The 23,545-nt window shown below is 48.3% G+C and overlaps 1 protein-coding gene across 1 annotated transcript in view; it reads right to left on the reverse strand.

Moving 5' to 3' along the window:
- ARHGEF3 (Rho guanine nucleotide exchange factor 3) overlaps window positions 1-23,545 on the reverse strand; it is a 320,726-nt gene that overhangs the window by 277,465 nt on the left and 19,716 nt on the right. Inside the window, exon 2 of the mRNA XM_045991707.1 lies at window positions 7,739-7,831. Within this exon, the coding sequence (XP_045847663.1) occupies window positions 7,739-7,800 (62 nt within the window). The 5' untranslated portion in view covers window positions 7,801-7,831. The remainder of the gene's footprint in view (window positions 1-7,738; window positions 7,832-23,545) is intronic.

Consider the following 23,545-nt stretch of genomic DNA (forward strand, 5'->3'; position numbering starts at 1 on the left):
CAGTCCCACTCCTGGGGCAGACAGAGCAGCACCCCCCACCCCCACACCATTCTGTAGGGGGGCTCTGAGCTCCTGTCTGCAGAGAGAAGATAAGTGAGGGTCCCAAACATATGAGAAGCAGATGGGGTGCTGAAAAGGCTTTCTCCTCTCAGCTAGTCAAAGACAGGTTTAAGTCTGAGCCCTATAATTACCTGTGACATTAGGGCAGGTGCTTAAAACTCTGTTTCCTCATCTGCAAAAGAGACAAACAGTGGGTCTTCTGCTCAGTCTCTGTGATGTCTGGAGACAACGTATATAAAAAGCCCTTGAGGAAGGAATCAGCAGGTACTGTTATGACTTGGAGGAATTTATAATGTTATAACTTATAAGGTACTATAAAACTTGCCCTGGGGACGCCTGGGTGGCTCAGTTGGTTAAGCGGCTGCCTTCGGCTCAGGTCATGATCCTAGCGTCCTGGGATCGAGTCCCATATCGGGCTCCTTGCTCGGCAGGGAGCCTGCTTCTCCCTCTGCCTCTGCCTACCTCTCTGCCTACTTGTGATCTTTCTCTCTCTGTCTCTCTCTCTCACAAATAAATAAATAAAATCTTAAAAAAAAAAAAAAAAAAAAAAACTTGCCCTGTAGAGGATTAGCCCAGCCCACCAGAGAACTGAAGATCTTTTTCAGTGTCTTTATGGCTGTTCTCCCAAGACCTGTCCTAATCAATGCCTTTGGTCAGTACAAGGACAGATCGGGCCTTGGAGGAAAAAACTGTTAACAAAGCAGCACTTGAGGTTCAGAAGCCTGAGTCTGTGTCTTGGCTCTTTTATTCCTTTGCAAGAGGACCACGGTGTAACCCTTTGTTTCTCAGAATCTCAGTTCCTCACCTGTCCAATAACATCATCTCCCTTAAGAGTCTTCACGTATCTCAAAAAAGATCATGTGTACTGATTAGATTACTTTAACAATAACCTAGTAAGATGTCTACGGGGTTATGCCAATGAATGCAATAAGGAGCCTGTTCTGTTTTCACATTTATTCAACCCATGTTTATTGATCCCAGGCACTGCCCTGAGGAATCAATGAGAAGAAGACACACAGACCCCATGTGCCTCCATGCTGGACTTATAGTTGTTTTAAACAATATATGGGAAATTGTAGGTTTAGAAGGAAGCTCACCCATCAACCAACACCCTTCTTTGAAGCCATTGAGGAATCTGAGAGAGAAGTAAAGAAACACATCCAAGGTCACACAGCCAGGAAGAGGGCAGTATTTGCACAGGAGAGTTTCTGCCTAAATAAGAACCTTTATGAAGATACCGCTTATTCTCAACGGACTCACCAGCAGGCTTATAAAATGGGTTGGAAGACTCATTCCACCTCTTGCCTACTATACTATTTAAAAGTTCCTAACGAAAACAAAATAATTATGGAACATTGAAAAAAATAAAACAAAAATTTAAAAAAAAGAAAACAAAACAAACAAAAAAACAAACCAAAAACTGCTAAACAATTCAAATCCAACAATCGTGTTTTTGGTTATTTTGCCTTTCTATCCTAGGCGCATCACTAAAGCTCTGGGAAGAAGCCTCAATGGCCCAGCATGTCGCCAGTGCGGTCTATGCAACAGCAAATGTGGGGAGCTGCACACTCTACCCTCTCCTGAGAGGCCACTCCATGCACACTGACCTTTTAAAGGCTATTTTGGGTCTGAGAAAGGCCACATATAAATGAGCTTAAGTCAGTAAAACCCAAACAAGTTTGGCGACAGGCCCCATTTTCCCCTGCTAAGCCTCCTGGTGTTTGGAAGAAACCATATTCTAATGAGCAGATTGTAAGAAATACTGCAGTGATCTCTAAGAAGACAGCATGGACAGTGACCTTACCCAAGGTCACAGGGCTGGTGAGTCCAAGAGTTAAGGCTAGAGCCTCAGGTCAGGAGAGGTTGCACTCTCCCCTTTGCTGGGTTTCCAGCCTCTCAAGGTCAGCAGCTGAATTTTGGGAGGGTGGAGGAAGTGGAGCGGGGCCCCACATAGCCCTGTGGGCAGTGAACAAGGAGCTCATAAAAATCAGTGACCAAAACAGCTCCAGCCTGAGGACAAGATGGAAGCTGATAAGGAGATGAAGAGAACGACGAACAGCACGCAGCAAACCGAACCTGTCTACAGGTGAGGGCTCTCAAGCAGGGGGCAAATCAGATACCCCTGAGCACCAAACAGAGGGCAAACCTGTCTTTGGGACACAGCCCTTCGTGTCGCCGTCTACAAATGACTGTTTTCTGGCCAGTTCGGTCCACCAAAGCCACTCACAGGCTGAGAGCCTACTGTGTGCTGGGCCCTGAGCCAGATGTGGGTGTTCCTATACCAGGCAAGGCCAGCCTTCTGGGAGAGGGAAGTTGAGCAGAGCTGGCACAGAGGAGGTGCTCAAGACATACTGAAATACGTGAGCGAGCCTGAGAAGATCTTTATTTTCATAAAGAGACTTGCATTTCTGCGGGCTGAGAACGAAACGTCTTTATAATTCCTTATTTGAGCATTTTCCCAAAATGCTTATGGCTGCTGAGCAGTGAAGGGATACTGACTGACCAACCCACCCACTGACTGAATGAATGGATAACTGACTGACTGACTGACTGACTGAATGAATGAATGAATGAATGAATGAATTAACGAACACACAAACTTAAACCTTTCCATCTCTCCGGCATGGGCTCAGTCCTAACCACGCACACATGTCACCAGTCCCTTCACAGGAGGGATTTACAAGTAGAGCAAGGACTTCTCCCTTCAAAATTTTCCTCTTCAAACATCAGAAATTTCACATGCCTAACTCCACTGTGGCACAGCTGAGAAACTGAGGCCCAGGGAAGCATTATCCATCCACAGTCACTGGTGGCTGCAGAAAAGTTAATTCCCCAGGGGCTTCAGCTCCTAGAAATCCTGCCTTCTCATGAGTCAGCTCCTAGAGCTGGAAGTGGTGAGTCACCACTGCTCAGGCAATAAAAGCTGTAGGGAGAGGTCTCCTCAATAAAGTCACGAGGTTGAAAGACAAAAGACCCACAAACCACCAGGGCCAAACCGAGGTCTCCAGGGAGCCGCTCTCCTCAGGAAAGTGGGGTTAGCCCTCGGAGAGCTGAGCGTCCTTCTCACTGGCCGGCTTTGTCATATCACCTTATCTCAGGGACCCATTGTCAATACTCTGCCTCCTACACTCGGTCCAGAAACACTAGTGAGCACCTACTGTGTGCCATACCCTGGGTAAATGATAGTGAGCAAAGCGGTATGATCTGGCCCCATGGAATTCACAGTCCTTTCAGTAAGGCAGACACTAAAATATAAACACATACAATGAGAACTTGTGTCAACTGATTGCCGTTTCTTTTTTTTTTAGTATTTTATTTATTTATTTGACACAGAGAGAGAGATCACAAGTAGGCAGAGCAGCACACAGAGAGATGGGGGATGGGGAGCCGGCTCCCTGCTGAGCAGAAAGCCAGATGTGGGGCTTGATCCCAGGACCCCGAGATCATGACCTGAGCTGAAGGCAGAGGTTTAACCCACTGAGACACCCAGGTGCCCCTGATTACCATTTCTAAAACACAAGTCAGGGGCGCGTGGGTGGCTCAGTCGGTTGGACGTCTGCCTTTGGCTCAGGTCATAGTCTCAGGGTCCTGGGATGGAGCCCATGTAGGGCTCCCTGCTCCATGGAGAGTCTGCTTCTCCCTCTGCCTCTGCCCCTACCCCAACTCATGCTCACTCGCTCTCTCTCAAATAAATAAACAAATCTTTTTTAAAAATAAAAATAAAATACAAGTCTGGCCCTATCAGCCTCCTGATAAAAAATCTTCTGAGGTTCCTCACCCTATGTAAGAATAAAAATAAACAGACAACCATGAAAACAGCCACCTTTATTGGGTGTTTACTATATGCCACGTACTTTATTGTGATTAACTCGGGACATGCCCCAACAACCCACTGCAGCAGAAACTATTATTATCACCACTGACCAACCAAGAATAGTTTTCCACTTAACTGCTGCTCATAGCATGTGCCTCCTGCCCCCACACCCGACTCTGGATCCTCTAAGAACTCACCTTACCCATCTTTCTGTATCTGCTGCACAGGAAGTATTCAGTAAATGGCCACTGAATGAATAATCAGTTGATGGATCAAAGGGCAAGTTTCCTTCAAGACATTACTGGCTAAACGAGCTCAGTTTCTGGAACAAGTACTGCTCAGTGTTCTAATAACAACACTAGCAGTAACTGTGATGTACAAAGAGCCAGAGTCAGACCTGGGACCTGAGCCCGAGGCTTGTCTATGTGCGAATTCAGACAAACACATCATCACCCTAGGCCAGGCTGCTTAAACTATTGATGAAGAAACAAGATATTATAATAATGAGACTAAGATCATCTGGGTCTACACGTGGATGTCTCTGAAACATCATGGGAGGGGGCTTTAGGAAGGCCTCTGGAACTGCACACTGCCTGCTTTTAGAATGAGATCTAAACTTGCAATTTTAGAGTAGGGTGACTGATTGGGCCTCTGGGTGCAACTGACACACTTCCTTCCATAGCTCAGTGGTTGCATAAAGGAGATTTACTCCAATGACAAATATGCCCAACCTGGTGTTTAAAAAAAAAAAAAAAAAGGAAAGAAAAGAAAAGGAAAAAAAAAACAAGCCTTACTCAGTCATGTGACTCTTGAACTTGGGCTTGTTAGTTTCAAGGCCCACGCTGAGGGTAGAGATTACTTAAATAAATAAATAAACCTAAAAAAAGAAGGAAGGAGGGGCACCTGGGTGGCTCAGTGGGTTAAGCCCCTGTCTTCGGCTCAGGTCATGATCTCAGGTCCTGGGATCGAGTTCCGCATCGGGCTCTCTGTTCAGCAGGGAGGCTGCTCCCCACCTCCCTGCCTGCCTCTGCCTACTTGTAATCTCTCTCTCTGTCAAATCAAAAAATAAAATCTTTAGAAAAAAAAAAAGAAGAAGGAAGCAAGGAAGGAAGGAAAGAAAGGGGAAAAAGAGCCAACAGCCAACAAGCCAACCAACAGCCAACCAAGATTTCATTACAGTTTCAACCTATCCCAGGAAGGTGACCTTATTAGAAGTCAACCTGAAATTTTCTCATCAGCACTAGAGAGATCACGTGCAAGATTAAAACCCTGCCATTCCCTCCCCAACCCAAAAAAGGTGTCTTGACCTAAAACAATCTTTACTTTTGCTAATAACTTTCTTGCCCACCCTCCTTCCTCTAAAAACCTTCCTATTCTGTACACCTCCTTTCTACTTGCCCAGGTCATGAATCGTTTAATAAAAGCCAGTTTGATCTTCAAGTTTACTTGGTTGAATTTTGTTTTCTAACACTAGAAAACCCCTTTCCAGAGAAGCATGTTGGACAAACTTGGTGTGAGGCTGCCACCCCAACCAGACCCCAGAACAGAGAAGATGTTGACACGCAGGAGCCTGTGTTCACATGGCGGCTGTGGCAAACCCAAAACCAAACTCTCAGCTCCCACCTCTCCCCCGGGGAAGGCCATAGATGTAGAATAACAACCAAGTGTGGCTAAGGCAACCGCAAACACCAGCATGATGGCCCCACAGCTCCGTCCTCAAGGAGAACTCAATGTGGACATGTTTGTCACGGCAAGGGAGGGCAATGGTAGGAGCTGTTCTGTCCTAATGTTGCCTAATGGCCATAATGAGGGTAAGAACACAACTCCCTACCCTATAGGGCCATGTGAGAATTAAATGAGATACATCGGCCCAGTGATCCATACAGAACCTGACACACAGTATCTTCTCAGAGGATTGCCAATGGTGATGATGGCGGCGACAGTTGGTGGATAGAACCACCTGAAGTAGGAAAATCCAGCCAAAGGCTCTTCAAAACCAGGAGCCTAGAGAGAAGCAGGTAATCCTGTGACATACTCTCCTGGAGAAGCATGCTTAGATACTTTTCAGAAGAGAAAACAAAGCAGCACCCACTCCCAGATCAGACCAGGACTGCCCAGATGTCCTGGGCCTTGGGATAGGTCACTAGGTCCCTCTGAGGACAGAGGTTCACCCTCTGCCATTGGGAGATGAAACCAGGTAACAGGGACCTGAGGAGATGAACTTCCCCAGAGTCAAGAGAAGGAGGAGAACATGACAACCACGGAGAGATACCACTGTTCACCCAACGGACTGGCAAAAACGGAAGAGCGTGAAGAGCTGGGGTCCAGCAGGAGGGCAGGCAAACAGGAGATCTGGCACCCTGTTGACAAGTTGTCTTTAGAGAATGACTTGGCAATATGTAGTAAGGTCTTTTTTTTTTTTTTTTTTTTTTAAGATTTTATTTATTTGACAGACGGAGATCACAAGTAAGCAGAGAGGCAGGCAGAGAGAGGGGGGGAAGCAGGCTCCTTGCCGAGCAGAGAGCCCAATGCGGGGCTCGATTCCAGGACCCTGGGATCATGACCTGAGTCGAAGGCAGAGGCTTTAACCCACTGAGCCACCCAGGCGCCCCTGTAGTAAGATCTTAAACATATACACAGGATGGTGCGAAAACTCCATTCTTCAGTAACTTCCTAGGAGAACTATCTGCCCACGTGTGCAGGAGGCACGTACCCGACAGTGCCTCCCCACTATATAAGGGCAAACAATGGGACCCACCTACCCACCACCCACAAGAACACGGCTCAATAAACAGTGGGATTCTTATGCCACACATATGCTATTCATTTCGTAGCAGATAAAAGGAAGACTCTCGCGTACTGTCTTGAAAACATTTTAAGACAGATTATTGAATTTTTTTAAAAGATTACAAAATAGGGGCGCCTGGGTGGCTCAGTGGGTTAAAGCCTCTGCCTTCAGCTCAGGTCATGATCTCAGGGTCCTGGGATCGAGCCCCACATTGGGCTCTCTGCTCAGCAGGGTGCCTGCTTCCTCCTCTCTCTCTCTGCCTGCCTCTCTGCCTACTTGTGATCTCTGCCTGTCAAATAAATAAATCTTAAAAAACTAAAAAAAATAATAAAATAAATTTAAAAAGATTACAAAATAGACCAATAAGCATAGTATGACTGCCTGTATCAAAAGAACAGAAGGGTGGGGGGTGGGGAGAAAAGGAAAGAAAGAATGGCTTTTTTTCTCAGTATGTAAGCACCTAGAAAAAGTTCTGGAAGGAAATATACAAAAGTAGGTCACAGTAGTTACTTCTGGGAAAGGCAGGTGTGGAGTGGGGAGGCTGGGAATGAAATTAGGGGAGGGTGGGTCACCTATTTTTAACTAGGAAAAAATATATCTATGCATCTCTTGGGCATTAAAATTCAATTAAATGAATATATTTGTTTTTAAGAAGAAAAAGAGGAAGTGGAAGAAAGAGAAAGATGTAGAGGCCACCAAAGCTAAGGGACTGTCTTTGCCTTCTTTCAGGGACTGGCCACCCACACATGTAGATATAATCAACTGAGAAATTGTCCACAGTTTCTAGGAATGAGTGCCCACAGCTTTTAGAATCAAATATTTAATTCTATACCACATTAGTTCTATTTATACCAATTCTTCCTTCTAAGTCATAGAAAAAAATCTCTCATACTTAACAAAGGTATCCTCCTCTGGTGTCAAAAATTGGAGATGGGAAAAGGGGACAAAAGAAGTCCTACTATTTCCAATTCTCGATGGCCTCCACTGACATACAGAGACGTAGAGGAAGTCCTACATTGTATTTAACTGATGCATGTGAGAATTTCAAAATGTTTAATTTTTCAAGATATTTTTACCTTTCCTTGTTTCCTTCCATTCCTCTAAAGACACACTGATTCATTACTGTGGAAATGTCCATAGACACAGCATGGCTGGGCCAGGTCTTCTTTCTGAAAGCAAAACAACCAATATGTATAACCTGGGCATATTTATGTTATAAACACACAAAAAGTTGCATTAAATACATACAAGGGGAATATACCAAAGGCAGTCCAGGGTCCACTGAAATCCATTCTCCCTTTCTGCCACAGTTATTTGAGTTTTATCGGGGGCTACATCTCCCTGGTGTCCTTGCAGGTAAGTTCCCAGTGGAATGAGAGAGGAAAGGTGCCACTTCCCCATCTACGTATTAAAGACTTGGCACACAATTTACCCACCCTTCTCATTGGCTCCCACTAGCTAGAACACCGCTTGGACTGTGCAGACGATGACCATGCATTTATAAACAATGGAGCAACCAGACAGAAGGCACCTGGGCCTGTGATTGCCACCTTGGAACTACTACCTTAGAGAGAAATTGCTTTATTCTTTAAGTCACTGTTTTATCTGATCCTATTTTTTTTTTAAAGATTTTATTTATTTATTTGACAGAGAGAGAGAGCGCAAGTAGGCAGAGAGGCAAGCAGAGAGAGAGGGAGAAACAGGACCCTGGGATCATGACCCGAGCCGAAGGCAGAGGCTTAACCCACTGAGCCACCCAGGTGCCCCTCTGATCCTATTTTTAAGGCTAGTTAAGTCTCATCACAGTTGGCACTATCCTTAAATATTCCCTTCGGAGCCCTTTTAACGGTGAGTTTGGTTATTTGGAGCTTCTGATGTCCTATGTGTATGGAGACAAGTAAGGCCAAACTATTTTCTATCACAACTTGGGTAAAACCACATGTAATTTATGTAGTACTCACTTAGTGTTAGACGGATGAAGATGTTAATGTGTATGTAATACCTTCCAGCGGGGAGACCATCAAGAGCAGGACACGTGGCAGAAATAGGAACACTGGGACCCACAGGCATGAGCTGTGAGCTTTGCTTCACAAAATGACTACTTGGAGTGGTAAAATATCCCAATGAATATGACATCCACAGTTAGGGATTTGAGTCTATGTGCTTGGAAGCAACAGAAACTAGGAGAGACACAGAGATAAGACAGAGAACTAGAGAGAGAACGTTTCAATGGGCAGAGGGCTCTGCCGGCTCGGTCTTCCACCCCATGAGCATCTGTCCCAGGTGAGTCTGAGATGCGATGCTGAGCTTTCCTCCTCAGCCTCACATACTGCATTCCTCCCCACCTGGGGTGGGGTAGGCAGGAAAGCAGATTCTTTTTCGATGGGCATGGTCTCAAACCCAAACCAGCTGCTTCATCTGGTGTCAACCAAAGAAACAGCCATCAGTTTCAACACTGGAAGACTGTCTGTGCAGACCATATTGAGAGAGGGAGTATGGGCCTTCAACCTGGTGCCTCCTAGGCAAAAGGGGGTTCGGGGTAATTTGGACACCTGTGATCTTTCACAGTCTCCCATGCTGCTGCATCAGGCTGCTGAGCCTCAGATCTGCTTGGCCCAATCTCCCGCCCAACCTCCTCTGTCGGCCCCACCATGAGTCTGGCCTTTTTCCGGATCAAAGCACTATTGTGGGCCACCTGGCTGGCTCAGTCGGTAGAGCATACAACTCTTAACCAACTAAGCCACCCAGGCGTCCCAAGCATACAACTCTTGATCTCAGGGTTGTCAGTTCAAGCCTCATTTGGGTTCAGAGATCACTTAAAAAAAAGTTTGTTTGTTTGTTTTTTTAAAAAGGATCCATGAGGATAAATCTCAAATCCAGGTGAGCAGGACCGGATATCTTGGACTCCAGCACCCAAAGGCATTGGAAAGAGTCAGTATTGGGGAGAATCCCCAGCCATAGTCTCCAATGCTGCTTTTCTATTTAACTTGCAAAAAGCACACCATGAGATATTTTTGGCATCTGGATCCCTGTCTGGGACCACTGCTCTGGCTTCCATCAGAGTGAACTTCATCAGCTAAGGCATGTGCATTACAGAGGGGCCCAGAACAGAAGAAGGCAAGAGGGAAGATGCGGATCCTGGAATGAGGAGAGATGGAAGGGTAGTGAGATGTGGGCTCAGAGTCTCGGAGGGCCACCACATTCCCACCATCCCCACTATGAAGGGAGAGGGGAGAAAGCAAGCAGCCCACACCAGAGTCACTTCTGCAGCCCACTTCAGCTCAGCCTGGAGGCCACATCTGCTCAGTGTACAAGCCCTTCCACAGCACAGTAACCGCTGCAAGGAGGTTTGACACCTACGGCCCCAAACTATGCCAACTCTCCTCAAAGACCCATTTCCCGAGCAGCTGTGAGGGATCAGGCCCTGCCCTCAAAGGAACCCCAGCTGGTTCCGGGTCAGGGTTTCAGGTTTTCCCTCCCCATGCTAGAGAAAGTATTCCATAGACAACCACCAATAAACCATCACCTTTCTGCCTGTGGCAAGGGGCAAGGATTGAGGGCACCCAACTCTTGTACCCCAGCCCTGAGGGGTGCCCAAGGCACTGTCGTGGATTTTTTCATCCATTTCTCACATCAGCCCAGGATGCAGATACTGCCTCACTTTACAGATCAGGAAACTGGGCACAAAGAAGATTTGGCCATATGCCATACAGACAACAAAACGGTGAAGTCGAGATCTGAACCAAGCATTTGATCTGGGAATCCGTGCCCCTAATCACTATATTATAATGTGCACAGTAAAGCTCAGTGATGGCTGAAGGAATGAACAAACAAATGATGAATGAATAGCTTCAAAAGCAGTTTCAGGAATGGGGGGACTGTGAGGGACAGTGTCTCTATAAAGCCCTAGGAGGGTGGACCATGAGCCTGACCCCACCGACCCCGGATGCCAATCAATGGGTGATATTCTCAGACCCACCTCAAGACAGTCTGTCCCTGAACACTCCTAAGCCAGGGCTGCCAACTTCCATAAAAGGAATTTATTATCCTAATGCCACTGTCCCAAATAACCACAGCTACCTGTGTGCAGGCAGTAAACTCCGGGCTTGCACCCAGAGGCTTCTCATCCACCCACGGCCCCACAGGGAAGGCAGGACCATGCCCATTTTACAGACGCCAAAACTAGAGCTCCGAAAGGTGCGAGCAGCCTGACGTCCAGCACTTGCATGAGGGCAGTTTTCAAACTCTGAGCAACCAGCCGAAGAGCACAAGCTTTCTGCTGAGGCACGATATCTGCCACTCAACCTTGCTCAATCACAGAATTGCAAAGATCTGTGGCGTTCTAACTCTGAAGCTGAAAAGTTCTGTATTAATCTAACGTGACTCAGGAGTTTCCATCCCAGCCACTTCCATGGAAGAGGAATTCCACCTCACCCCAGCTAAACTCTTGGTACCACCTCTTCCTCATTCCTCTCCTTGGCTGGCTGGATCAGCATGGACCAGCATTTGCTGAGCACCAACTTCTTGTAAGGCACAACCCTGTCCTTGGACACCAAGCCCTGTTAATTCTGCACTGAAAAACCTCTCTTCTCAGGAAGCACCGAGTGTCGGCGAGGATATACAGCAATTACAACTCTCACCCCTGCTGTTGGTGGGAGCACAGGCGGGTCTAACTGCCCTTGAGAATGGCGGGAATAGTTGCACTTGCTCCTAGCACCATATGTGCACCAGGAGACATTTTCTAGAATGTTCTCAGTAGTACTATGAGTAACAGTTCTCTATTAGTTTCCTATTGCTGTTGTAACAAATCACCACAGACTTAGCGGCATAAAACACAAATTTATCCTCTTAAAGTTCTGGAGGTCAGAAATGAATCTAAAATGGGTCAGCAGGGCTGCATTCTTTCTGGAAACTCTCGAAGATAACCCATTCCCTTGTCCTTCCCACCTCCTGGAAACCACCTGCGTTCCTCATCTCCTGGCCCCTTCCTCCATTTCAAAGCCAACAATGCAGCATCTTCAAATCTCTTCTCTCACCTCTGCTTCCATTTCCATGTCTCATTCTTTGAACTGGACCCTCCCTCGTCCCTCTTGTAAGGATCCTTGTTACAATGGTCCCATCCAGATAATTCAGGATCATCTCTCCATGTCATGATCCTTAACGAACCTTTACTAAGTCTCTCTGCCATGTTAACTTACTCACTGGTATTACCAGTGAATGGTACCTGTCACCAGGTCATGGACATCTTTTAAGGGGCCATTACTTGACCTACCTCAAGCTCCAAACCAGAAATGACCCCAACGCTCACCAGCAGTAGAATGAATGAAATAAATGGTGGTCACTCACAACAATGAGAACAGAGGAGCTACAACTACTTGCCACAACACAGGTTGCTCTTCATGAGAAGATGCTGAGGCCAACACCTCACACACAAGAGTATAGCGCTCGGGACAGCAGTTGTGGTTGGGGGAGCAGAGACTTAGGAGGGCACGAGGGAGCTTTCGGGGTGCTGGCCAAGAGTCTGTTTCCTAATCTAGGTGCTGCTTACACAGATGTGCTCAGTTTGTGACAATCTATCAAGCTATGATCTGTGCCCTCTTTTCTGCAGGTATGTTATACTTTAATAAGAAGCTTTAGGAATTTTGTAACAACTAATTGATTCTGTTTAAAATTCCCCCCCACCACTCCACTCAAGTTCTCAGTTATCCTCTCAACAGATAAGGATGCCGCAAGTCTGTTTTCTATAAATCACCACAGCCATGCTAAATCCCCCAAATCTGCATCCTACAATTCCAGGCCAATAGTTATAAAAATACAGTAAGTGTATTTAAAACAAAGGAGGAGAAGGAGAAAGAGAAGCAGTAGCTTCTCTGCCTCTCTCATTCCATTTTCAGTCCACAGGCATGTGTCATTTCAGCTCTGGATGAAGCAGATCCCAGCTGGCCCCCTCATCACCCCCTACCCTGGCAATCACTGCCCACCCGACTGGCCCAGGATGTTTCCCTGACACCGGCCCCCTGGTCCTTCTCCCTCCTTTCACCCATCTGACACGTCCACAGGGAGCCCCACCTCCTCCCAGGAGCTCCCCCCAGCTCCTGGAGGACGTGCAATACAAACCACAGAATTTTGGAAGGACTTCCTTGCTGCTGTCACATACTAACTCTTAGTCATATCGAGTACCTAAATCTAAGCTCGTCCCAAAGACTGCAAATGCAAGAAAAGAAATCGAATCTTGTACATTCACTTCTTTACTGATGTGAACTTCTTACGCTAACGAAGAACGACTACTAACATTAACAGCCTTTGTGGAGCCTCTGCTTTGTGTCGCGTTCAGTGTTCCTCGTGCATTATTTCATTTCCTCTTCTCCCAGCCACTGAAGTGGATGCTGTCATGATCCCTCTTTTGAATAGGAGGAAACTGAGACACAGAAAGGCTAAAGAACACGCTGAGGGTCCCAAAGCTCATCACAGGAAGGATGGGATTTGAACCCATCCAGTGTGATTCCAGAGCCCACTCTGCTTCCCTATGCCCCACCCAAAAGCCAGAGTTAGGTGTATGACTGGTGTTTAATACACACTGTGACAGGCTTGATCACAAAACACACACACACACACATATATATTTTTAATATGTTATAAAACCCCTCACCAGTACACAAATAACAAATCAAGACTCTTCACCAAATAAGACCTTTTCAACCGCAGATCTCAAAGGAGGACATGCCCTCTGGAGAGATCTGCCGAAGCTCTGCATATTCCTTGCTCTGCATCATGCTTGGCATCCAGGGAGCTTCATAAACATTTATCAGTAAAAAACAGCCAGAATTTGTCCTCTAGGCTTTTATCAGAATAGGGAGAGAGATGGATACTTTTTTTTTTTTTTTTTTTGCCTGCCAATCTCAGGGTCAAAGCCAACGCCAGAGTTGAAGGCTGATTGGACAACTCAGTCTGTGACCACAAAGTCCCAAGCCACCTGCCCCAGATGACCTCACCTCCTTGATGGCCAAGAATTGTGACCTAGAGACCTTGGCTAGTACCAAGGCCACTACCCCGGAGGGCTGCTGAAGCCACGAAACTGAAGCAGAGATAATGACATCAGCAGTCCTGCCGTCCCCGGCATATCATGCGGCGGCTGGCTCAAGCCCAAGCACTCCCTCCCCTCAAGCCCGCCCCACGGTCAGGTACCTGTGCCGTCCACTCACCCTCACCCTCTTCACAGATCGGCTCCAGCGTCTGTGTGGATACAGAAGAAAGGGCCTGTGCCCAAGGAGCAGGCACACTATTGAGAAGACGTTACTTTTAACTGGCTTCCTCTGAGGAGGAACTTGGGGCTGGCTGGAGGTTAAGATGGGCTTCAGTTACATCTGTACCCCCAGCATCTTCACAAGAACACACACAAAAAAGTGTTTATATATTTTAGAGGTTATTCAAATTGTTTCAAAGTTTCTTTTAATTAAAAAAATGTATTATTTCTGTACAGTGTGAGACCACAGCAATAGAGAGATATATAGTTACAAGCGGATCAGCACCTACATCTGCCTGAGGGAATCATGGAAGTCTTCTCAGAGGAGGCACTGCCTAGGCTGAGTTTTGAAGGAGGAATAAGAGATTGCCAGGCCAACAATCCAGGATTGCTCTGGATGAAGGGCGTGGCGTAAGTAACCGCAGGGAGGAAACAGAGGTCACGAGAGTGAGAAGAGGGTAGAGGGAAATAGGAGGAGGGCTAGAACACCACAGTACCTCCTCTTGATGGGCTGTGCACTGCCAAGTTAGATGACATAATTTATGCTGAGGGTTTAGCCAAGAAGAGGCACTTGTGAGTGGCTGGCATTATCCACTGTTACTTGTATGTTTACTCTATCCTCCCTGGAGACCAGACTCTGTGGACCTCCTGAGGGTGGGGGGTGGTTGTTGGGGCAAGAATTTGGAAATGAGATCCCCACAACTACTCGCTGGGAGACACTTTGTTCACTCAACCACTTGTGTGCCCTCAGCCTTCCCAGAGCCCCTCAGTGCCCCGCAAGCACTCCCTCCACACACTTCCCTCATCCAAATCCCACCCACAGGTGTGGAAGTGTCTCCCCAGCTGCACCGGATTTCCTGACACCCCAACCATGAACACACTGACAGGTATAACAGTAGCTGAACAAACGAACAAGCCAGCTGACTGCACTTCTCCTTGCTAATGAAGGACAGTGCGAACCTGCTACAGAATCAGGACATCACGGATGCCAATACCACACAGAAGAAATAACCACGGGGAGCCGGCCACCCCAGCATCACAGAAAAATAAGGTCCCAAGAGGTAAAAATCCCTTAGCACCCACCCAAGCCCTTATGTCACTCTATCAAAGAAAGATGTACCCTAGAGACCCAACGACTCAGGTGCCACAGCCCCAGACACAAAGTCAAGGTGCCTCAGTAAGGAAATGGATGCAACAAGCTGACGCCATTTTCATACTTGCTCCAAGAAGTAGTTTGAACTCCACACTTGCCCTCGTGCCGGGCAGCCTCCAGGATACGCAGCTGGCTCTCACGTGTCTTCATGCCATGTAGAGGCTGAGCCGAGTGTGCCACAGCGGCAGGTAACAGCACCCGTTCTCACCACCTAGGTCAAGGCTGCGGGTGTGCGCACGGCAAGCTTGTTTGGGGAGGCGTGGATGGGAGATTAGGTCAGTTCTCGGGGGCCTCATCACAAGCCTCCAGTCTCCCAAGTGCGAGCTCACATCCCAGGGTCTAGAACGAGGGGCCAGTGGGGATACCACCGGTGGTCACGTCCTGTCCAGGCTGCCTTACTTACTTACACCAGGGGATGTTCTGACTTCAGCCAGGCATCCCTACTCCCATGATTCTTATGCCGGGGTAAGTTCTCATATTCTATAGGTTCAATGCAACAAAGTTTGAAAAACCTCGCTTCATACGAAACCTCTACCACCGCCTACCTCTCTAAGTCTCTCCAATAATGTCTTTAGTGGATACTTGATACATTTTTGTTGGACAGAGAGCACGCTTATCCATTCACGGAAGAGCAATGGTAGGAGGGATAAGGCACCGTGGTCAGAGCCATCCGGGTCTCCTGTCTGTGCTGCCCAATAAAAGATGGAGGCTGCCCCAGAAGAGCCTGTCTGAGGGAGGGCACGGGCAGCCAGGGGTCACCACAGCCCTCACTGTCCTCCTCCTCTTCACCATGGGCAACAGTGACAGTGGCCTTCCCATGTCCCTGGCACATTGTAGAGGGTTTCAGATGCTCTGATTCCATTTCACCCTCTCAACAACGTTGTAAGGCTCTTATCTCCTCACAGATGAGGAAACGGACATGCAGAGGGCTTACGTGACTCGCCTAGGCCCCCAGAGCGAGTGAGTGCAAGGGAAAACCAGGACATGCGCACACTGTCCCTCCTCCCTCAAACAAAAGACCAAAACGCAAACAACGGTCATAGAAAATGGTCCCAGAAAAGGCCTTGTGGCAATTTTCCCAGTTGGGCATAAAACAGGCGGAGATTTTCTCACCTGTTCCCTTGCCAACCAGGGCATTTGTTAAAATGAGCTTCACAGAACTCTGACACACATCACACTCGCTAACTCAGCAGGAGCACAGTAGTCTGGTTTGCCTCCTTATTCCTTAAGGACCAGTGCCCAGTACAGTACACCAGATGCCCAGAAAGGGCTTCAAAACACCTGCAGAAAGGTGAGCTCTCCTAAAATCCCAACCAGAAATCACATTTCATGAAATTGTATGTAGCTAGCCACTGGGAGACAATTTAAGAATCATGGGAATCTATGGGGCTCTAAGTGAGGGGAGGAGATGAACAAGACCTATCAAGGACATACTCCATACCCATATTAAGTCACAACAGATCCCCGTGAGATGCACGCTGGCATCCACGTGTTGCAGAGCAGGAAACGAACTCCAGCTGCAGCAGCTAGATCAACCTCCAACACCTGGAACACCATAGCAGGGACTGAGCTTCTGGGTCTCTCTGACTCCTGGGTCCAGGGTTCCAAACATCCAACACCCCGAGGCTCGGGCACCTGAGTAAATACACAGCCAGACTTCCCCATAAAATAAAACTCTCTGGCTAAATCTTAGTTCCCTCTCTGTGCTCTGACCCCACATGCCAGCTGAGAAAGACCCTGCAAAGGGGAGGACCAACTGCAGCCCTCTGACCCTGCAGAGCAAATTCTAACACTAGTGGGAACATCCTGCAGAGTCCAAAATTTCCTTGGAAAGCCCCTCAGGAAGGTGCCTAATGGAGAGGGGCTCCAGAAGAGCCCTCGAGGAGCCCAGGAGAGCCCAGAGCTAGAGTAGGTGGTTGTGTGTTCAAATACACTCAAATGCACTCCAGGTCAAGTCTGTGGTTGGGTCAGACTCACCACAGTAGGGCTGCCCCACACTATCTGGGGCATGTGGGATGTGGGGCTAGCTTGGGGGACCCTCCTGAACATACACACACTTCAGTGGAACAGCAGGATTAAATATTTCTTTCTTTTTTCTAAGAGCTTCTAGTTTAGTTCACCGAAGTGAAACACAAGAGAGATGTGATTCCAGGATACCATAATTCTGCAATAATACAATCTTCCATTTACTACTAGAACACCTATATTGTGAATTATAAACACATTTGCAACAGAGATAATCAACTGAAGCCTTGGGTAATTTGACCTTTGCCACTTAGCAGCTATGAGAGATTGGAAAGGACTCCTGTGCCTCAGTTTCTACACCTGTAAAGCAAGACACCATGAGGTTTCTACCTCAGGGGACTTCCGTGGGGATTTGGTGAAACAGTGCAAGTGAAGAACCCAGCACAGGGCTTCACAAGGTTTCGTGTGCCTCCCCCTTCATAATAACCCAAAAGACAAGAAAGCACAGGGGCTTGGGGAGAGGTTAACAACTTTTCAGATGTTCCACGGTGAGTAAGCTCCAGAGTCCACATCACAGCCAGTGCTGTAGGTCTTGGAGGGCCGGGTGTATGAGGGGAGACCTGGCTGGAATGAGGTGGCCCATGGCAGCTAGGTCTAAGGGCTCAGGGGACAGAACGTGAGGCTTCAGGAGCCAGGACACTGGGCAAACAGGAGGACAGAATGAAGTGGCAGAAAGGCCTTCCAGGGAATATAAAAATACCCGGTGAGGAACCATTCCAGACCCACCCAGAAGGCAAGACTCTACAGGCACAGAGATGTCAGGAGGAAGCAAATCGCCAGCCCAGTCCCAGTCACAAAGAAGACAGTGACTTGGGTGATAGTCACCCTTGATGAGACTTGGAGCATTCCACCCCTCCTGCCAGCCCACCCAGCACCCTCCTCCCTGACCCCTAGGCTTTGTAAGATCCCCTCTAGGATTCCAGATCCCTCCCCTTCCCCTCCAAGAGGCACACACCCACAGCACACATGAGAGATGACAGCGAGGAATGAGCCATCTGGAGCAGGGCCAGCCAAGTCACATGTCCAGCATTGGCCTGGCTCTGAATAGTCACTCCCTGCGCGGGCTGAGAATGAACGAGGGAGGCCCCTCTGACACCGTAATGGGACCTCTATCACACAGCAGCCTTGCACAGGTCACGAGTAAGACTGCACCTTCCCCAAAAGCCATCTGGAAGATTTGCAGGCAACAAGGAGACAGGAGTGAAGGAGGACCCTTCCTTTTGGTGCTAATCATTCCCCTGAGTCTAGGGAGGGGCAGACAACGGAAAGGGGCAGATGCTTCTGGAGTCGAAGCCTGGCATTTGATCCCTGAGCTCTGCCGGGGTGAGAACAGCTGTTCCCCATCACTCCCCTCCCAAGAGGCTGGCAGGGAGCCCGAGACCACAACCCAAAGCAAATCTGGAGGCACAGGCCCCCACGTTGTTGGGACATCAGCTGTAATAAAGACACTTGCCCGTGAATTCAAAACAGCAGGACATTTTAATTCCTACCAATTGTAGGAGGGGAGCAGCTGCTGCTACCCAGAAACCCTACCTGGTGACCTGGCACCCAGAAGCCCCACCTCGCCCTGCAGGGCAGGATGTGCAAGGGCCTGTGGTTGAGGACAAGGTCCTTCCATGACAGAGTCATAAGCTGGCAGAGCTGGGAGGACCTACAGCCCTCAGAACCCACAGGTGCCTTGACTCAGCAAAGCACAGAATCATCTGTGCACAGAACCACACTTGGCCCCAGCGCAGGCCTTCTGAATCAGTCACCGAGGCTGGGCCTGGGAGTCTGCACCTTAAAGACCCCTCTCAGGTGACTGAGGCCGCGGGCCCAGCACTGGGCTGCTCTGGAAACAGAATCGGTCCAGCCTGCTGGGTTTCACCGTGGGATATCAAGGCCCTCTCGCTGATGGTTCATCCATTCACGCGTCTGTTGGCTCTATGAGCATTGACCCAGGGTCACCCATAAGACACAGTTCCTGCCATTCAGGGGGCAACTGGGTTCTCCTGGGGAACTTCTCAGAAATGCAGCTGTCCAGGCTCCACTCCCGTGATTTAGATTCTGAGGGATTCAAGATCCAGTGGGAAAACCAAAGCAAGGCCTGACACGGAGAGGCACCTGGAAATGGATGTCCAGGCAGGCAGTTCGGACCAAGGAGCTAGGCTGCGCGTGGCTTCATGGAACAAGAGAGGGAGGATCTTACCCACCACATGCCAGCCCCCTGACTACTGGTAGTGCTATGCGTATCCCCCACAGCCCTGCCAGAGGGCTATCTGAATCCCCATCATACAGATGACAGCACCAGGTTTGGAGCAGGGGAAATGATGAGCCCGAGGTCCTGGCACCAGGAAGCCTGAGCTGGGATTTGAACCCCAACAACCAGAGCACTCGCTCTTTTCAGTACCATGCTCAGGCTCAGGCAAGGACGCCTCTGTCCACCCAACTGTGAGTCCAGAGACCTGAGAGGTGGCCTTGACCCTTCTCTCTTCTTACCCCTTACATACAATCAGGCCTGGCCCTTTGTCCTCTATCCCCTTCTCTTGAACTTGACCCCTAACACCATGAACCACCTCCATTATGACCTGTGGTATTTAAAATACAAGCCCAATCAGCCAGGTCACTCCCTGGCTTAATCCCCTGCAAGGCCTCCCCACAGGCCTGAAGATACAAATCTTCCTCCCAGGTTTGCCGCGGGGCCTTCCAGAGTATCCACTCCATTTCCTCTCACTCCAGCTCTTTCAGCTCAGAGGCCTTTGGCCGACCTCCCAGGAACACCAGAACTCAGTTGGGTCCCCAGCGTCCTCCAAAAGGCAAGGCCACAGAGCAGGGGCAGCTCTGTCCTGCCCACAGCTGAACCCTTGCAGACGCAGTAGGGATGTGCTTGGCGGGGTAGGGGGTAGTTGCTGACTGGCCAAGGGACTCCGCCGCTGGCAGTAGAAAAGCCAGGGAACCAGCAACTGGACAGACAGGCCAGGGCCAGACGGGGAAGGAAGGACTGTGAACACCACAGAAAGGAGCTAGGACAAAAGCCTGGGGGCAGCCTAAGAGGCTCATGGAAGCAGGGCAGTAATAGAACCAAATTCGCATGCACACGCTGTTGGTAGAATTGTCGTTTTCTCTCATCTCTTTGAAAGGCCACCTGCTGAGAACCACCAAAATGTAACATCTGCCTGCCCACCGACCCAGTAGTTCCATGGACACTCACTGTAGCATCCTTCTATATTAGCAAAAAAGAAACAGTGACCTCACCAGCCAACTGAAGAATAACCCATCGCGGGCAAGTCCACAACCCCTCTTCCCACCCTTGCAGCTGGCTGCGTTTCAGAATCACAATGTTTGCATCTCAGAAAGGTGACATGAAGTGTGGACAGCATGCTGTGTGAAACACCAGCGGGGTGAGGGGCGGCAACCACAGTCAAATATGTAAGCATTTCTGCAGCTGTGCACGTGACTGTTCTGCTGCATCCTAGGAAAAGCCTCCTATTAATTCAGGCCAGGTATGGTCAAAGAATGAGTTTGCACCACACTTTTTTAAAGGCATGCCATTTTTCGAGGCTTAGGCTGTCCGGGCTCCCTTAGCCCGGAGGACTGGAAAAGAAACATGTCCTTCTCCTGTCTGAAAGACACCTGTGAAAGCACCCAAGCCCAAAGTCAGAGATCCCCTACAGCCCACACCATGCCCCGGGACCCCCGAGGTCCATTCAGCTCAGAGATCTGTCCCAGCACAGCCACCGGGCTGCCCCAGGCATTGGACGTAACAGACTTGAATTTGTTGCTGAGGATCAGCCCAGGGTGTGGGTGCGGAGTGATATGCCCGGGCAGACAGAGGCGGATTCCACTTCTTCACTGGATCCTCTCCAACCTAGCCTGTAACACCAGCCGCCGCCACAGTTTAATCCTGGGCTTTGGGGAAAGCTAACCGATGCACAGGTTCCCTCCTCTTATAGGGACTCTGAGGAGAGCACCAGATAGATGCACCTCTCCTTTAGACAGCACCGCAGGGGCGCCTGGGTGGCTCAGTTGGTTAACTGACTGCCTTCGGCTCAGGTTATGATCCCGGGGTTCTGTAATCGAGTCCTGCATTGGACTCCCTGCACCTCGCGGAGCCTGCTTCTCCCTCTGCCTGCTGCTCCCACTGCTTGTGTGCTCTCTTTCTCTCTGTCTCTCAAATAAATAATAAAATCTCTCAAATAAATAATAAAATCTTGTAAAAAATTTAATAAATAAATTAAACAGCACCACAATTAGGAAAGGCCCACATTCCCTCTCAAGCACAGGTCTTTCCTGCCAGGTAAGGATCATGCCAGAGGTGAGAGGTGGGTACTGCTCACGTTGCAGTGTCGGGGGGCGGGGGGGAGGAGGAATGGGTGAAGACGAGGAGAAACACCGGGGAGAAGCAGCATCACAGGGAGAACTCAGGCTTCCCTCCAGCCCACCCTGGCCTCTGAGAGCGTTTCAGTCCCCCAGCCTTCCTCTGAGGGTTGGAGACAAAGACTACCATGTATTCTACTTCCCCAATGTATTGCTATACATTGATAGATTTCCCCAATCTATCAGTAAAATAGTTTGGAAACACACAAATAAATAAGTTTGCGACATACACAAAACTACACAAATCTTAAGTGTACAACTCAGTCATGTCTGTAGCTACTTCTACTGCCATGTCATCACCAACCAAATCAAAATATAAAACATGTCCAGCCGCCTAGAAGGTTTCCTCATGCCCCTCCCAGTTAATGCCCTACCCAAAGGCTCTTTCTCGTTGCAGAGTATATTCCGTTGTGTGAATCTACTAGTCACGTACCCATATGGCTGCCGATGGGCACTTGGATCACTGCCATGTTTTGAGACTTATGAATAAAGCTGCTAGGATCGTTTGTGCACAAGCTCCTGGGCACTCATCTACACCTAGGAGTGCTACAGCCTGGGGAGCCTGATGTCCAGCTGTAGTAGACACGGCCAAAATGGTTTTCCAAAGTGGCTGTACCAGTTCCTACCCCCACCAGCAGTGCTGGAGGGTTCCAGCTGCTCCTTATCTTTAACTACATTTTCGTTGTCGGTCTTTGTCATTTGGCCATTCTCGGTAGACACACAGTGCTATCTCATTGTGGTTAAATTCTTCTGATGACTCCTGAGGTTAAGCACCCTTCCATATGTTTATTGGTCATTTGGAATCCTCTTTGGTGACATGTTTGCTCAAGTCTTTTGTCGCTTTCATATTGGGTTGTCTGTTTCTCATTGGTTGGTAGAAGCTCTTTATATACTCTAGAGATGAATCTTTGGTGGGACATACGTATTTCAAATATCTTCTCCCGGACTGCAGTTTGCTTCTTCACTCTCTTCATAGTATCTTTTGAGAAAGAGTTCTTAATTTTAATGAAGTCTAGTTTATAAATTTCTTTCCTTTATGACAGTGCTTTTTGTGATCTTGTTGAAGAATTCTATGCCTAGCCTAATTTTCATTCTTCTCTAGTATTTTCTAGAAGCTCCATGATTTGCCTTCCACATTTAGGTCCTCAACTCATCTCCAGTTGTTTTTATATATATGGTATGAGGTAGCAGAGGCTGGCATGTACTTCAAGTTCCGTCAGCTCTGACCACAAACCAGACACAAGAAGGACCGATACATGGCTTCCCAGACACACCTCGCTTTTACTGGATCTTGCAGAAGCATCTAATTCTACCTCGCCGCCTGCAACCCAACAAAATTCAGATGTACACATCCCTATTGTTTGAGAGAATTTCTGGACACAAACCATATACAAGGCACTCTCATCTCAGGGGAAGCGTCCACAAATTCCCACAGTCCATCTTGACAACTGTGCACAGGTCAAAATCCTTTTAAAATGCAAAACGGTAAGAAATAAAATAAAATGCAAAAGAGTTAAGAGGAATATGCACAGAGACAATGTCAGATAGCACCTGGCTGTGGGATCTGCTGGGCGCCTGCTCTCTGCATCTGCAGGCTGGAGGTTAGGGGGGCCACAGGGTATGACCAGACAGAGCCCCTGTTATCACCATGCCCTCAGCCTGGAGAAGGGACCAAGAAAACACGAGGGATGAGAAAGTAAATAGGGAGAAGCACTGAGGAGAGCACTCCCTTATAACGTCTGAGCCAAGACCTATGTCTGCAAAGGAGCTGGCCCTGAGAAGAGAAGGAATAAGAACATTCTGGATGGAAAGAATGGCACACTCAAAGGCTGAGAAAGAACAGAGATTGGGATCTTGCTAGAAGGCATGACAGGGAGTGGCAGAGTGTGTAGGTGAAGGTAAGAAAAAATTTGGATTTTTTCCTAAGCAGAACTGGAATCCACTGGAGGATTCCGCTAAATCTCAGCTATCCTCGTGAATATGCACCACACATGTTCTCTAAGAGGATGAAGGGCATTCAGTCGACTTTGAAACCCTTCCCTCATACCACAGTTCAGCCAGGCAAAGACCTGCTCTCAGCCTTAAATGTGCCGGTATATGCATGTA

The sequence above is a fragment of the Meles meles genome, chromosome 20 (genome assembly GCF_922984935.1).
Source record: "Meles meles chromosome 20, mMelMel3.1 paternal haplotype, whole genome shotgun sequence".
Taxonomy (NCBI): domain Eukaryota; kingdom Metazoa; phylum Chordata; class Mammalia; order Carnivora; family Mustelidae; genus Meles; species Meles meles.